The following is a 17238-nucleotide window of genomic DNA, read 5'->3' as shown; positions in this document are numbered from 1 at the left end:
TACGCTCAGTAGGAATAACACTGGAATTAAAACCCCGCGACTGTACCGAGGGGTGCACGTTACGGCGGGACTGGGATACGCGGCCGCTCGGACAGTCGGCAGAACAGCCGCCGTGCCTGATGCGTGCGCCGCACACACCCCGCCGCTCCCGGGGATGGGCCAAACACACAATTAGAAAATGCCCTAAACAAGCCTTTAAAATGCCAGACGTGTCCCCAGAGCACTTAGAAACGCCGCCAGTGTCTTCAAATGAATTCAGGGAGTTTATCGAATTCTCTGATCATTTCCCCCCCCAGTTTCCACAGGGGTAGCCATGTCAGTCTGTTGCAGCAAAAACAACGAAGAGTTGTGGCACATTAAAGGCTAGCAGATGTATTTATTCTGGCTTAAGCTTCGTGGACACCGTGCATCTGATGAAGTGGATAGTGCCCACAAAAGCTTATGCCAGAATAAATACTTTTGTTCAACGGTAAGGTGCCAAAAGACTCTTTGCCATTTTTTTTTTCAGGCTGTGAATGCACAATTGTAACTCATTTTGCAGGGCATACAGACATTATTTCCCAGGGTGGCACTTTTATTGTGGGACTACCGCATTTCCCCAGCCCTCCATATGTAATATTTTTTTCCTGTTAGGATTGTGTGTGTGCCCCCCCCCCCCCACGAGCTAGTGTCCAGCTATGAATATTGTGTGGATTCTGTTTGTGGTTGCACTAGTGCAGGGATATAGAAGTATTTTCGGTTGGGGGCCAAATTGACCCAGAGGATGATGGCAGTGAGTGTGGCCTTTCTCTATGCTAAGAGAAAGGGACTCAACCAAAGACAAGTGAGAATATGTCTATGCCGTGTTGTGACTTTAGAAAGGTATTTCGTACATCTTTCTCAGCAGTGTCACTCAACTGTGTGAGTACTTGTATAGCCTCTTATTAAAAAGAAAATAAAAGTGGGTAACACTAACAAGGCTGTATTTTCCCCACCCCACTACATATTTTACATGCAGCAAAAAGAAGCATAGAGAACAGTGTTATAGTGGTACCTTTTGAAGTGCAGGTGCTCATCGTCACAGTCTCCATAGCCCTCAATTACAGTCTGAAAATTCTGGCAGGCCTGTTCATCCCTATCAACAAACCAGTTCTAGCAATTTTCACCTCCACCAGGAGCGGATCTTTTGTAAATGTCATGGGTTTTGCCCATTGCCCATTCCAGACCAAGTAATGAAAATACTTTTCATTACACCAGGGAACAATATATTGCTGCTAGGAAAATTCATTTGCCCCCAGCTACTGTGAGGATTGCAGCTACGCCCAGAGGGAACAGGGAAGTCTGGGTAGCAATGACATCCACGTCCTGGCTATCTCGGCTAATAAAAAGGTGCTGTCGCTGCCTCCCTATAAATCTTGGCTCCACTACCCCACTGATGGAGATCCCCCTTTCAGCAAAGTTATCTGTGAATTACTGAAATGATTTTATTTATTTATTACAATTATTTATTTCCCACCTTTTGGGATACAAATCCTACCACCAGCATAAGCGTGCTGCTAAAAGAAATAGTGAGTCTTTAAAAATAACTTGATTTATTTTTTAGTTCATTGGGGCTCACTCCTTAGTAATGTGTTTAGGACCATGCAGTGCTCCCTAGTAATGTGTTTAGGACCATGCAGTGCAAGCCCAAATATGTTTTCTTAGAAGTAAGTCCACTCTGTTCAATAGGTCTTACTCCCTAGTATGTGCCAGTGGGTTTAGGAATGCAGTTTTAGGGCATAACAGGACGATGGCCAAGAAGGATAGTGAGATAGGTCTTTCCAGGTTAGTCATGGAAAGGTTTGTGCAGCTTTTGTTGTTGTTCAGTCGTTAAGTCGTGTCCGACTCTTCGTGACCCCATGGACCATAGCACGCCAGGCCTTCCTGAGCGTGCTCAAGTTCATATTCATTGCGTATCACTATTGCGGATGCGAAGTACATCAGCATACCCTGGAGTCAACGAAGACGCGCGGAGTTCTTTTTCATTCCGTCTCAACGTTCCCTATCATTCTAGTTTTTCGGAAAGGAAGGTAGGGAAAATCCAAAGGTGGAGCCCGCCCCGCTAAAAGAATTTCTCGCAGTAACCCCAGGAATTGTTGTTGTTGTTGTTCAGTCGTTCAGTCGTGTCCAACTCTTCGTGACCCCATGGACCATAGCACGCCAGGCCTTCCTGTCCTGCGCTCTCTCCCGGAGCGTGCTCAAGTTCATATTCATTGCATCGGTGATGCTATCTAGCCATCTCATCCTCTGCCGTCCCCTTCTCCTTTTGCCTTCAGTCTTTTCCAGCATCAGGGTCTTTTCCAGGGAGTTTTCTCTTCGCATTAGGTGGCCAAAATATTGGAGCTTCAGCTTCAGTATCTGTCCTTCCAATGAGCAGTCAGGGTTGATTTCCTTTAGGATGGACTGATTTGACCTCCTTGCAGTCCAGGGGACTCGTAAGAGTCTTCTCCAGCACCACAGTTCGAAAGCATCAATTCTTCGGCGCTCAGCCTTCCTTATAGTCCAGCTCTCACAGCCCCAGGAATCCAATCCCTCTATGACAGAACAGCACCTTTCTCTGAGCGCAGCCGTAATCTTAAAGGCTTTTGTCCTTTTTGCTTTGCCGTCTCCCGTGACGCGCGCCAGCCAATCAAGAAGGTGCGTTTGGAAGCCGGCGGAGATAGGGTGGTTACGGCGGGAGCGGGCTTGTCTCTTCCGGAATGGAGGACGTAGTGGGCAAGTACGTGTCCCAGAAAGTCAGCAAAACCCGCTGGCAGCCCGTACCTGCTGCTGCCTTGCAGCCTCCCGAGGTCTTCGCCACTGGCTCGTGGGACAACGAGGTAACACGTATATCTGCCTGGCTACCTCGCCCCTCTTTCCCCGTTTCCACTCCCGGTAGCTTCGTTCTAGCCTTCCCCGCCACACAAAAGGGTCGCCTGTTCTCAGCGTGAACTACCTTGGAAACGATGGCGCACCACCTTCTCGTCTTATTTTAGTTTATAAACGTACGTTCTGCGTGACTGACCCACAGTTGTGGAACACCGTTCATTTACTGGTCTCTGGAAATCTCAGTCCCCATATTTTCGGAGTGGGGTGGGTGGGAGAGACCTTTCTGCTTCAGAGCGATATTAAGAGCGTGTGTAGCAATTTTCATTTAAGCGAGTGTTTTTGTGTCTTTTTGTTTGTTAACTATTAGCCGCCTTGAGCCTTTGGGGACTGACTGAATAATCACTCAAAACAGAACTAAATTCAAAATAAAACACACCATCCAGGGCATAGTTGTGGGGGACCAGAAGTAATGGACACATAGTAATTCTCATTTAGCTCTGCTTTGGAAAAGTAGCTTAATAGAAGCTTGCGCTCTTTTTGCTCTGTTACACTTTATCCCAGGAGATCACATTATCTCTGCAAGCTTCTATACAAAATTGTCTTAAACTGACTAGACGAGTGAATAGGTACTCTTTGCATGAAAGAACAAATCCAGTGGTTTGGTGTTTATATTTTTTATCACTTTAGTGTTGCATGCAAAATGTAGCGTTCTATACGAATGTACGTTTATACCAACCTTATGTGGATTTATAGATTATGGTATGGTAACTTTATTAACGTTTTTGAACACTTTTCTAGCTTGGCATCTCAAAATGTAGGTAAAACTAGTACACGTTGGTAGTGATTAATAGGTTTCTGTGCAAGTGTGGTTTCTTTATCCTAGTGCAAGAGTTTGTATTGTAAACTTACAGGAAAATAAGATTTCTGTCTGGTCTGTTGGAGACTTTGGAAGTTTGGATCCAAATGGAGAATATCATGGAGAACCACATCTGCTATGTGATATCCAGCACAGTGGTGATGTTATGGATATGCAGGTAAAAGTGCTATTAAAATGGCTTTTAAGAGGTTGCAAGCCCCGTTAGAAGGAAGCCTTCTCAGAGGCTTCCAAGTATCCAGTGCCCTGCTAGGCTGCTGCTGGCAGGGTGGGAGGAATGACAGAGGCAACTTTCACCTCTCTATCCTCCTTTTTGTATGTTTCCTCTAGATGGGCCTCTGAGTCCATCTAGAGGAGACCTGGGGTTGGGGATGCCAGAGGATTTTTCATATCCTGACCTCTCCCCTCCCCACTCACCAGAACACCCTTTTTTGACCTCTACAAGGTCATCAGAGGCCACTTTTGCGACCTCAGAAAGCAAGCACCACAGGTCTTTCCATAGTGACTGCAAGGGGGCAGCGGGAGGGATCAGATCTATAAGTTCTTCTCCCAAAGTCGTAGGAATTACTATGGCTTTGGGAGGGGGAATCAGAAAAATTTTATGGGCCCTGGGATGCTCTCCAGGAACCATAGGATTGTTCTGTCAAAGTTTAAAGCAGAATAAAACTGAAGTAAAAGCCAACAGCACTGTAAATATGTAAAAACACAATAAGACTTAAAAAAAACCCTAAAGAACTAAAAGACTTGTGAGAATAAAAAGGTCTTCACCTAAGTGGCAAAAGACCACAATGTAGGTGCCAGGTGAGACCCTCTGGAGAGGCATTCCACAACCAGGGTGCTACCACTGACAAGGCCCTTACCTCATTTGGTGGGAGTCCACAGAGGAAGTACTCTAAATATGATCTTAGGGTTCATACAGAGGAAGTCCTTTAAATATGATCCTAGGGTTCATATGGAAGGAGACAGTCCTTCAGATAACTTGGCCCCAAGCCATTTAGGGTTTTAAAGGTTAAAACCAGCGCTTTGAATTGGGTCTGGAAAGCCCAATTGAATTGGGTCTGGAAAAGCGCTGGAAGCCAGTGCAAATCACAAGCACTGGTATAATACAATCATATCGATCAGTCCTTGTTGGTGATCTTGCTGCCCTATTTTGGACCAGCTGATGTCTCGACTGTTTTCAAAGGCAGCTCCACATAAAATGCATTGCAGTATCCAAACAAGAGGTTACCAGAGCATGGATAACAAGCTAGGCTTAGTCCAGATAGGGTCATAGTTGATATATGAGCCTAAGCTGATAAAAGGTAGTCCATGCCTTGGAGACTACCTGTACCTCCAGTGACAATGCTAGGACCAAAAGCATCCCAAACTACAAATCTGATTGGGTGTGTGTGTAACCCACTCCAGAACAGGTTGAACACCACTCAGCTGGGTAGGCGAACCACATACTAACAGTACTTCTATCTCATCTGGATTGAGTCTGTTTATTGGCCCTCATCCAGTCCATTACTGTACCCAGGCACTGATTCAGAACATCCATTGTCTCACCTGGATTTGATGGAAAGGAGAGAAAGAGCTAAGTGTCATCCGCATATCGATGACACCTCGGCCCAAATCTCCGGATAACCTCCCCCGGTGGTTTCATGTAAATGTTGAACAGCATGGGAAATAAAATAGAGCTCTGTGGAACCCCACAGCGTAATTGCCAAGGCACAAAACAATAATCACCCAGCATCAGCTTCTGGAATAGGCCATTCAACAGCCAGTCCAGACAGCCTATCCAGAAGGATACCATGGTCAATGGTATTGAAAGATGCTGAAAAGTCTTAAACAGGGTTGTGCTCCCCCATCCCTTTCTTGCCAGAGGTCATTCAATAGGGCAACCAAGGCCGTTTCAATCCCAAAACCAGGCCTGAAGCCCGATTGAAATGGCTCTAGATAATCAGTTGCATTCAAGAGTGTCTAGTGTTTTCTGTGTTATGGAAGTTGCAATGTATTGCAGTTACCCTAATGGGAAAGGAAGCTTCTAATTTCTGCAATTTGGAAAACCTATGTATGGGACTCTCATGTATTTTGTTCATGAAATATTAAATAGGGATTCATGTATTAACATGCCTGCATATTTTTTTCCCTTAGTTTTTGGATCAGGAGAGAATTGTGGCTGCTTCATCTGCTGGAAGTGTGACCATATTCCGGCACCATCAAAATAATCAGGTAAATGGTTTTGTTTTCAACTACTCTGACTGTGGATGTCAGTAGCTCTAGGGTTTTCAGTCTCAGGAATGAACAAGGCATAAGGAAGTTAACTATGAGCATCTTGAAAACTTAAAAATACGTACTATAGAACTGACCAATTCTTACCCTTATGCTTGCTTGGTTAAAGCTTAATAAAAAGTTGGGTGTTTCACTTACTGGGAAGCTAGTCCCTATGCATCATTAGAATTTTTCTGGGAATTATACGCAACATCTCTTCAGATTTGTGAATTAACTGCAGCAGTGAAGGTTTTCAACATTGTTGATGTATGTTAGCTGAATATACATGAATGTTGGCAAACCAGCACCATACAGTAATCTGCTATTCTAAGCGCACTTACGATTGATAATAGTGGAATTTGATTCTGAGTAACCCTGAGTAGGATTAGGCTATCCAAAATGTAGTATTCCATTACTACACTAATAATATATTCCACAAATATTTGAATTTAAACTGGCTGAGAGTTACAATAACGGCTTATCTGGCTACTGAATTACATCTTAAATCTTGGGGGGGGCAGGGGGGAGGATGAAATATTAAGTTGATCAGAAGGTTTTTGTTTTTGTTAAGGAAATCCTTATTTTAGGACTTATTTTGGAAAGACGTCTGGGATTTCATTGAAAGCTACGCTCCAACTCCCAGTTGTCCTGAAACTGTAGAAGCAAGCTCCAGTCTCTGCCACTAGTCAGAGTAACAAGAGCTACTGGGAAACTTTCGGGGGGGGGGGGTTGTATATTTAGTCTGTTGTAAACTGCCTTGGAGCTCATTTGATCGGGAAGTAGAATATGAATCTAAAATAAATATGATTTGGTCCTTGTTCTTGAACAGCCACTGGTAGCAAATCAAATGATGTGTGTCTTGGTATCAGCCTTGCAGATTCCATGTAAAAACAAAACCTGCAGGATGGTTTGAGAGGTATATTCAACAAGCTGTTTTCCTAGAAGGAGTTAAGTACCCATGTTGGGTGAGTGCAAAGCACTGACATATAATACTGTGGACTAAGATGACTCCACTGAGAGAACAACTTGGCTGTAGTGGCTATGTAAAGTCTTTGAACCACTGAATAAAATTTAATCTTATTCCATGTAGTTTTACTTATTTAAATTTGTGACCCAGACTGTCCTGAGGGATAGAAACTACGAACTTAGAAGACAGACACAATTTCAACTGGATCTCTGCCTTACGATAATTTAGAAAAGTGGGGAAAATGAATCACAAAATGTATTAAACAACACAGGTAGCCATTCAGTAATATTATTCTCCGCTTATATGAGAGTTAGCCCTGTACTATACACAAAATGCTCCTGAATACATATGCATAGAATAGGGCAGTCCAACATATTAACATTAACTATCCACTGCTCAGCTGCTGAATGCAAAAAAATACATCCTTGTATGTATGCATACGCTAACAGACAGGTGATTAAAAGGGGGTGTGAACAGTGTGGTATAGATAATATCAGAAGAAAAATAACTTTTTTAATTGTACAAGTTTTGAATGTTGTAAAGTCACCTTGAGTCCCAGTATTGGGGAAAAAGCGGGATAATAATGATAAGGCATCAGTCGGAAGGATATTGCAATTGTTAGGGTATTTCCACAGTGCATAAAAAGCTAAAACTTGTGTACACACAGTCTCAAAATCCCTAGTTACTAGGAAAGTTGGAAAACGGAACACTTCTAACTCCATTCCTTGAAGCACTTGAATGGCATTTTCCCACAACAGCTTCCCATCCAGCAAATGGGATGGCACATATGTGATGGAATTTTGGCCTGTGGGATTCCTGCCTTTATATATATGTATGTATGTATGTATAAAAAACAGCATAAGATTGAGTGATGGAAGGCTTTATATAGCAGCCATGAATGTATCCATGAAAATTGAGTAAGTCACTCATGCATGGTTCTTCATACATTTTAATAATCCTTTGGAGAATGGGGCAATAGCCAGGAATATGTGTCTGCTCGCAGACTGGAAGAAATACTTTACCAATTTTATACAACACAGATTGGAATCTGACGCTTGAAACATTAGTTTCTAAAGTTCACAATTACCAATTCTATAGCATTTTGGAGTGAATTGTTTTTTACAGTTCTCATGGCATTCGTACAACGCTCCTGTGAATTGGGTTGGACTGAAGTCTCCCAAAGCTGAGACTCAATAAACGTATGTCTGTCAGAGTTTGAACTTGGGTGTGTGTGTGGGGGCGGAAGGGGGATGTCTGACTTCTAAACTTCAGACAGTGCACTTTTCACAAACTGGCTGTTTGATTATTTTTCTTTTGTCATTTAGACTCTCTCCATAAGCCAGAAATGGGAAAATGCACATCATTATGATCCATCCTGTGGGAGTGCATCGTGCACCGGGGTCATCTGCAACAGCCCTGATATTTTTACTGTTGGTGAAGACGGCAGGATAAATATGTTCACAGCTGACCATAAGGAAGTTGTACGTACCGTAGGTAGGCGATTAAGACTCTTGTGCTCAAGTCATAAACACTTGTCTCAAAATATTGTTGTAAACATCCCTACTGAACTTCTTAAAAAGCTCAGGATAAAAGTGAAATCAATTGTACTTGCCTGGGAAATTGTTGTAGCATCACTGCAATGCCAGTATATTACTGCCCTTTTTATGTAAACTTAAACATGGGCAATCCATAGGAAAAATAATACAGTTTTAGAATATAGGATAGACAATTGTAGGCTCTAGTACTTGCATCAGCATGAAATACTAGAATGTGCTTGACAATATATAAAGGTTCTTTATATTTGTATACACCTATGAATATTGTGTTTTTTTACAGGGTAGTGTCACCTAATTGAATTTGGGTTATTTTTGTATTCAGAGCTGTGTTCAGTGTTAATGAAAGCATGTTCACATGATTCTGCACTAAATCTGATAAGGCTAAACTGAAAGCTAAAGCAGCAACCAGTATATGTATATTCTAATCTTAGTATGATTATTTGGAGTAAAAGGCATCAAGTGCATAAGGTACAGTGAACTGCTCTCCTTTGATAGTAATAGAACTAATTTACTACCAGTGTACGCTTTTCATGGAGGCAGCACTTTTCTCTTGTACCCTGATGGAGCAAAAGTCCCTGTAGTGTTGTCGTTTAGTAGAAACATTGATATGGCAATATGCATTATAAAATGCAATTAATTTCTAACCGGGGACTTTTGTGCAACTAGTTTCTAACTGGGCTGTTTGTACTTTGCTTAACGTTATGTTAAAACATCACATTCTCTAGGTGTGGGGAGTGGAGGGGAGAGAGGAATAGTGCCCAAGTGTACTGTTAATGAGAGGTATAATAGCGGCTTCTAGAACAGTCAACCAGCTGGGGGGATCTTACAGCTGCCCATTAGATAACAGCTGTTCTTAAGATATATCTGCTCACTGCATTTCTGATATGTAAACAAATCATGCTTGTTAAGAACAACACATTTAAAAACAAAATGTTTGGTGTGAATGTCTTTTCTAATTTCCCACAGACAATGCTGACAGCAGTACACTCCATGCAGTGACTCAACTCCGCACAACAGAGATCCTGACTGTCAATTCCATTGGTCAGCTAAAAATATGGGATTTCAGACAGCAAGGAAATGAGCCTTCACAAATATTTTCATTGTAAGCACTTCACTCTCAGAAAATAAGCACCATTAAAAGCCAAACACTATATTACACCTATATGACATTCTGTTCAATTAGTGCTTTGTCTATAGTTTTTGCTGAGTTCCTCTTAAAGTGTGTGTTCCTCTTTATCTGTAGGACAGGGGAAAGAGTACCACTACACTGTGTTGATAGGCATCCCAGTCAACAGCACATTGTAGCTACAGGTAGCCAAGATGGAATGTTGAGTATTTGGGATGTAAGACAAGGCAGCATGCCGGTTTCCTTGCTAAATGCTCATGAAGCAGAATGTAAGTACCTAAACAAGCAGGTGTAACGTTGGGTCTTTCTTGTGTCATAATAACAATTAGGGGTATGATCCTTCCACATATGAGAACAGCACCTGTGTCTCAAGAAATCCACAGAGGGCCCAACAGAGCCCCATTTCTCTCCTCCTTGACACATGTGCCTGGAGACATGCTTGGGCGGTCTGTACTCACCTCTCGTATCCCCATCCATATGGGAGACATGCACAGGTCTCCAGCTCCCGTTATGGTGTGAGTCCATGTGTGTATGCTGAGCAGTAAAGGACAAATTGGGCTCCAAACCCGATGGAGATCATTCCAGGAATTGTGTTTGTGTGGGGAAGGACTCTATCCATACATTTTGGCATTTACCCATTGCACAACTCACAGAACTTACAATAATAAAAACAAACAAGTCCTGAGGAAGGTGTTACCATGAGACATGTATCTCTCTACATGTCTGGAAACTACTTCTCTATGTTTAGGGAATAAGCCCTTCAAGAACATAAAAGAGTAGGGGAATCAAGCTCAGATGTGCTAAGGAACAGTTTTCTAGTTCAACTGGTTTTCTTTTCTTGCCAGAGGACAGGCTGCTGTCTGTCCTGGAAAGCCAGCCCAGAAACCAGCACTTTTCCAAAATACACAAGAACACTGTGTCCATTATTTAGGGATATTGTCTAGGTAGCAAGTACCCTCTTATGAGGCACTTGGGCGGGAGTAACACAGATGAGATTAGAGCTTTTGCAGAAAAGGAGTTTTATTGAGAGAGCATAACAAAATGGCTGTTCTAGAGATGGAAGGGGCAGGGGGAATGAGAAATGAGGCTACTGTGAGCTAAGGAGGCTGTGTGCTGATTCTTCAGCATTCATAGGAGAGGGTTTTCCAGAAGTTAAGTTGGAAGACTGGCAGGAGAGAGAGAATCAGAAGTTTCCTTATGTGCTGTGTGTGTGTGTGTGTGTGTGTGTGAGACTGTAATGTCTGGGTAAATCCAAAAGAGGTAGAAGGAAGACATTTCTCAGCCATGGCAAGTCTTTATGGACAGAGTTCACTGGATGTGGAGAAAAAGGACATGCAGAACTTTGATCCCAGATTCAGTCAGTCTACATTTCCACCAGAAAGATCTCTTCTAGAATCGCCTTGAGTCCAGCGGCTCACTAGTATAAGAATGGGCAGCCAGCTAGGAGCTCCAAAAGCTAGTCAGGCAGAGTGTGCGCCCTTTGAAAACTCTTCACTGAAATGGATGTGAATGAAGTGGCCAATGTCCACAAAAACATATGACATAGTAAATTGGTTAATCTAAGGTGCTACAAGACAAAAGATTCACTTGGTTTAGGGCCTCAAAGACTGGTGTAGTGTTAGAAAAAGACTCACAAGAGAGTGGCGTGGTACTGGAATGGACAATTTCCAAGTGAACACAAAGAAAAACAATTGTGTCTTCCTGCTTAATAAAAGGACATAGATGATTTGATTGAATTAGGAATTCAATTAATCAGTTAAGCATTAATTAAGCATTAACAATTCCAAGAAGTCCCATGCCAGTGTAGAAACACTTCCTTGCCCATGTGCATTTTGTCCTAGCCTGCTAGAACTTGCCAGCTAACCTTTCCAGACAAAATGGAGAGTTGAACTAAGGTGATTGTAAGGGGACATACAGTGGAGGCACACTGGCATCCTGCCAACCAAAGGTTGAAGTGTTCATAACTATCCACTGGAATAAAATATTTTAAATATGTATGCTATATAATATGCTTGTCATGTGTTTACTTGTTCAGTATGGGAAGTGCACTTTCATCCTTCCAATCCTGATCATCTGTTCACTTGTTCAGAGGATGGATCTCTGTGGCACTGGGATGCTTCTACTGATGTGTCTGAAAGAAAATCTTTTCTTCATACAGGTAAAACGTACTTCAAAGTATTGAGTAGCTGAATGAGAATACTTGATGATGATGGCAGATGAGGGCGTGATTGTAGAGGAGAAAAGCAAGGACTCAATGAGCATTTCAGATGTGGCTGCATGTCTTTGTTCACTGTTACCTTCAGGAAATTCTTCTAATGTTGCAGTGTTTTTAACTTGGCATGTTTTGCTTGTTTCTAATGTGATAAGCCCCTTGCCAAATTAAGATAGAGTAATAAAATTTGGTACAGTCTACATTTAAATTTCAAATATTAGCCTGATCCTCTTCCTTCTCCCCACTCCCGTCTGTGTTTGTGTGGGAAGATGTCCTTAAGAGCCGTCCTGGATTGGACCAAAGCAGTGCAGTGTTCTGTCCAGTGCAGGGGCAAACCTGATGCCTCTGGGAAGTCCACAAGCGGGGCAAACCTGATGCCTCTGGGAAGTCCACAAGCAGGGCAAGAGTACAATAGCACCCTCCTATTCACGTTCCCAGCAATTTGTATTGAGACGCATACCGCTACATACTGTTTTGGCTGGAAACTTCAGATGCATGAAGGATATGGATACATATATTAAAATGCTTGTTGTACTAATTTCTCATGAAGTAAAAAGTCAAGAGCCACAGCTGAAATGGCTCTGGAGGTGCAGAGTGTATTTCTCGATGTTGGCAACAAAGCCAAAAAACTCAAGCATGTTTTCTATTACATGGACAAGTGTCAACCATCATATATGCTTCTCACTTCTGAATTTAAGATAAACATTAACTTATTTTTGTGTTTCTTTGTAGGTGGGAGAAGTACGACATTTCTGCCTCACAGTGCAGCTAATCAATCTGTAATAAGTGCATGGCTAAGCAATGATCCAACTAAAGACCGCATGGACATTACAAATTTAATTTCAAATCCAACATTATCTGTTAATAGTTTAGATATTCTAGGATCATGTCTTGTATATGGAACAGATGCAGAATCTATTTATGTTAAGAAAAACCTCTTTTCATAATGTTATTTCACTAAAACCGGTCCTGCAGTATTTAGAAGAATAAGCTTCTAAATACTGGAATCCATACCATTTTGTAGAGCTATTATTAAACTAGGGACATAATTTGGAATGGCAGATAGAATACAACTCATGTTATAGCTTTAGTTCTTTAACCATGTAATTCATATGTAAACAACTTGGCATTTCATTATTGTTCATAGGTTGGTCACTGCTTTTTGTAGTAAGCAATCCTATGCCCCCTAGATAGCATCTGGGGGTGATAGGATTTTTCGGTTTCCCAGCTCCAAGCTCGTAGACAGTGCTACGAGCTGGAAGCCGGGAAACTGTGCTCCCCTCCCTCTCGTATCTGGTGTGGAGAGAACTGCAGTGGCTGCCCCTCGGTGCTCTTAACTCGGAGCACAGAGAGGGTGAAAACGGGGAGTTCCCAGGGGCAGGGAGGGGAGGAGACCACAGAAGCTGCTTTAGGCAGCTTCCTGTGTGGGCTCCAGCCCTGCCCCTGCCCCCTCCTCGAAGCTGCACTTAGATGTCTAAGGCAAACTGCAGGGCAACTGGAGTACAGAGGGAATCCTCTCCTCCATGCTTCAGCCACCCTGCATTGGATAGGCGGTCACCTCTTATCTTGATAGGATTGCACCCTAAAGTTCAAAAATACAACAAAGGATAGTGTGACCACTTTAACAGTTCTCCAATAACAAATATAATTGAAGTGCAGTTCTTGTATCGAATATGATGGTGACAGGTAAAGCTTGCTTCTGGGAATTGTTTTTGATAAAAATGCAGTATGATAGGTTTAAGAGACTTCTCACTGGTGGTGGAAGAAAATGTAATGTTGGCAAAGGAGAACAGAAATAGTATCATTGAGTATAAAATCCTGTACAAATATACATTACAGTAAACCATGAAATGTATTTAAGAGCAGCTTTAATGTGACATTGCTTATCTCTAAGTACTTACTGTTTCTAGTAATAAGATCACTATTTGGCCTGTAGTTATGGATTTCATTTAGATTAGCACTGTTAATGAAGATTTTGTGTTTGAAAGTAAGCCTCATGGATATTAGTGGTGCTTTATTTCTGGTTAAGTGTGCTTCGGTTTAACTGTTTTTTTGAATCAAAACAAAACACCAAACTCTTTGAAACTGTCAACAAATCATAGATTTCATATATTCTTGGTAATGAGAAACATTTCATACTTTTATTAAAATGTCACTAAACATTCGTGTTCTTTTATTGTTTTCAAAAAGCTAGCGAAATGCTATAAAATGTGAACAACTTACTGAGCAATCCTAAACTTACCTTACCCTTGTCCTGAAATATGCCAGGGGAAACAGCTGCCAAATTCTATGCCTGCTCAGTGTGGGAGGGGGGAAATACCACAGAAGAAAATGCAAAGCAGTGGAACAACACGCCCATAGTACACCTAGAAATACTGTTACAGCCCACCAATTGGGGATCGTGCTGGCAACAATGCCCACATGAAACAAAGATGCAGAAGGAAGTAATGAACCCACAATGACCTGGGTATGCCCCCAGTGCACATCCCTACATCACAATGCCCTCATTCAAGCTCTTGTGGCTCACTCCTTAAAGTATGGGCTTCGGGAGGCAGGAGATGGGAGTTCAAACTCCCAAGAGGCCCCATTAATTTTTTGTATGCTAAGAAAAAAGGGCATGCCATAGCCAAAAGAGAGGGATGGAGCTCCTGTGACTTAAGCCTACACTTCAGGCTCCTGATACTAGAGGCTCCTGATCTGAATCCTGAAGATGAGGCCACTCTAAAAAAGTGGGAAGGGGACTTCACACCTTGCACAATCAGCAGCACAGTATGAACCAATGCTCTGGCCCAAGCATGTGCTAACCAGCCCCATTGCACACCCACCACCCCTTATTGCCTGATACGACAGCCCTGCCAGGTAGCCCATCAAGCATTCTATTGCAATCTCATTCTTTCCCACTCCCTGACACATGCTTGCAGCAGCACCTATCCCACCTGTGTACCCTGGGAGGCCCGTCTCCATAGAGTGCAGGGAACCTGAGTAAACAGAGACAAGAGGCTACTGTCCTTCCCCCTCCTCTTTGGAATCCTATCCTGAGATCAGCCAAAGCCAGATCACACTAGGATGGAGAAAAGATATCCCTATCTACTACCTAAAAGAAGCAACACATGATAAAGTTAAAGCCTTTATTCAAATGCTTTGGGGATGGAAGACCTTGCTATTGGGTGTTTGTACCCCGAGTCCTGACAGAGTATCAGTTAGGTTTCAAAAAGTGTTAGTGATGTGCGCAAGTTTCCATGTATGCTTGCTCCTCTGTGAGTTGCGTGTGTGACATGAGGCTTGAGAGGTATATTATCTGAGTTCTGGTCTCCCAATGTGGGGTTTATATATTTGTGGTGTGCTGTGAGTGCTGAGTTGCACCATATTTTATGCTCTGTCATGCTATTATGGATGGGACAGGATGTGGTGGTAGTAACTTCTTAAATTTCCCCCCTTCCATTGACATTAGCGGTCGGAAAATTCCTTACACCATGTCTGGGGCTGATGTAAAGTTCCGCCATTGATGTAGGCGCAGCCATGAAATGAAGGGTTTTAAGATTTAGCATATGTGTGCTCCTCCCCAGTCCCATACATGTCTCTGATCTGTTTTCCTCCCACTCTGCTGGTATACTGGTGGAATTCCACTTGCATAAATGTCATGCCAGTGGTGTATTCCAAGATCCAGTGGAATGGCAGGGCTTCCACTGCTTCCTAAAGTCAGTGCTGCAGCTAAGTAATTTTAGATGTTGGACTTAATGGTCTTACAGGGTCCCCTTGAGACAATCCTGTGTACTAGCACACAGTTAAGATTTCTCTCACCACCCCATGCGTTACAACTGCTACTACATTCCTGATACGTTAGACCAAAAAACAACTGCCAAAAATGATAAATATTCTGAGCTTTGCAAATTTTCATTTTAAACTCAAATAGCGTTATCATGATTATCAGACTAAAATGGTGTTTGATTCTGCTGCCTTGAGGCTAAAAACATTTATTTGGGAATAAGCACAATTCTGATATAATGGTACTATATTTTAAACATAAAAATAAGAAAATGAGTATCTGTAACCCAATGTACATGACCAGTTAGCCACCCCTGGCTATACAATGTTTTTTTTTGGGGGGGGGGGGTTAATAGGAAAAGATGCTGCAGTGAACAGCAGCAGTCTTGGTCGATCCCATCATGCCTATGCTGGCCCTGTTGATGCTGTTTGCCATGCCCCAGGTGGATATGGGGTCCAGGGCTGGGCTGGAGGGCCTTGGTCTTTGGCCCCAGGTCCAGTCCTAGTTACCTATAAGAAATTAGCGAACAAGCACACAAGTGTAAATGGGTCAGGTGTTACAGTTGTGTGCTTGTTCACTAATTCCTTATCGGTTTCTACAGCTGTGGCCCTTTTTTGTACCCAGGCCTAGCTACACCACTTCCTAAAGCTCCTCAACTGGAGAAACCTGAATATAGGATTGTGCTCTTACTGAATGTTAAAACAGCCTTGATAGAGAAACGAATAGTGTTACTCTTTAAAGCTTTGATTTAGGACTGTTCATACACAAGCATCTGCATGCAGGATTGTTTGCAAGGGCAGAACTAGCTACCTGAAGAGAACAGGAATGTTTCTGCCGCTATATAGGAGTAGCGCGTTCCCATGCGTGTTTACTGGAAGCAATTCCCCCTGTGGTCCGTTGGGTTTACTCTCAAGTAAATAGGATTTCAGCCGTAAAGGTAGTTATCGGGCAACTGAGCCCCGAAGGCGGTGGCAAGAAACAGCTGCTGATTCCGCTCCTCTCGAGGCAGCATGTTAATGATGCTGCTGGATTCTCCTCTTCCTTGCCACGGCGACGGGCTTGTTTGCCCGCCTGCGCAGCCACTTTCGCTCGCCAGCCCACTCCTTCAGGGGCGGTGGGGCTGGGGCTGATCCCTCCAGGCAAATTAGCGGCGGTGGCTCCTCCTCGGAACGGCCACTCGCCCGCCTCCTCCGGGTGAGAGCGGGAAGCGGGGCAGCCGCTGCCACGCCCAGCGCTGCTACTACTGTGGCCAACAGCAACGCAGCATCGAGGTGCGGCGGCCCATCAGCCCACCCACAGCCTCTCATATGGGCAATTCAGGGCGCAATCCCAAAGCTGCCTGGGGCACGCTGGGCGCGGTAGCGCATTTTCCTGTCTAAACACGCATGGGATTGCGCCTTAGACATTCCGAAAGGGGGAGGCGCCGCTCTCCTCCTGGGGCTCCCATGCGCCCATCCTCGCCCGCACTGCCCTGGCGTGCCTGAAGGCTACAATCCTATTCCCATTGAATTCAGTGGCACTCCTGAGCAGACATGAGTCGCCTTGAAAGCGGAGCCCACCGCGCACCGCTCTCGGCTAATTAACTCGCATTCCAAAGGGGGTGGCTGGGTGGAGCAAGAGGAGAACAGAAGGAGCCGGCGAAACGCGCAAAGGAAGTCGGG

General features: G+C 43.4%; 1 protein-coding gene across 1 annotated transcript; it reads left to right on the top strand.

The window, feature by feature from the left end:
• Positions 1 to 2707: 2707 nt before the first annotated feature.
• On the top strand, positions 2708 to 13975 carry NUP43 (nucleoporin 43). The gene is made up of 8 exons (XM_084827819.1): positions 2708 to 2837; positions 3738 to 3860; positions 5834 to 5911; positions 8243 to 8411; positions 9440 to 9575; positions 9717 to 9868; positions 11635 to 11757; positions 12544 to 13975. Exons 1-8 carry the CDS (start codon positions 2718 to 2720, stop codon positions 12756 to 12758), a joined length of 1116 nt encoding a protein of 371 aa, XP_084683945.1. The 5' UTR covers positions 2708 to 2717; the 3' UTR covers positions 12759 to 13975.
• The last annotated feature ends 3263 nt before the right edge of the window (positions 13976 to 17238 follow it).

This window comes from Heloderma suspectum, chromosome 1 (genome assembly GCF_057233095.1).
Source record: "Heloderma suspectum isolate Gila_16-S chromosome 1, 16-S_ref, whole genome shotgun sequence".
NCBI lineage: Eukaryota > Metazoa > Chordata > Lepidosauria > Squamata > Helodermatidae > Heloderma > Heloderma suspectum.
Note: the sequence above shows the minus strand (reverse complement) of the source record. Positions and strands in the feature narration are given on the sequence as shown.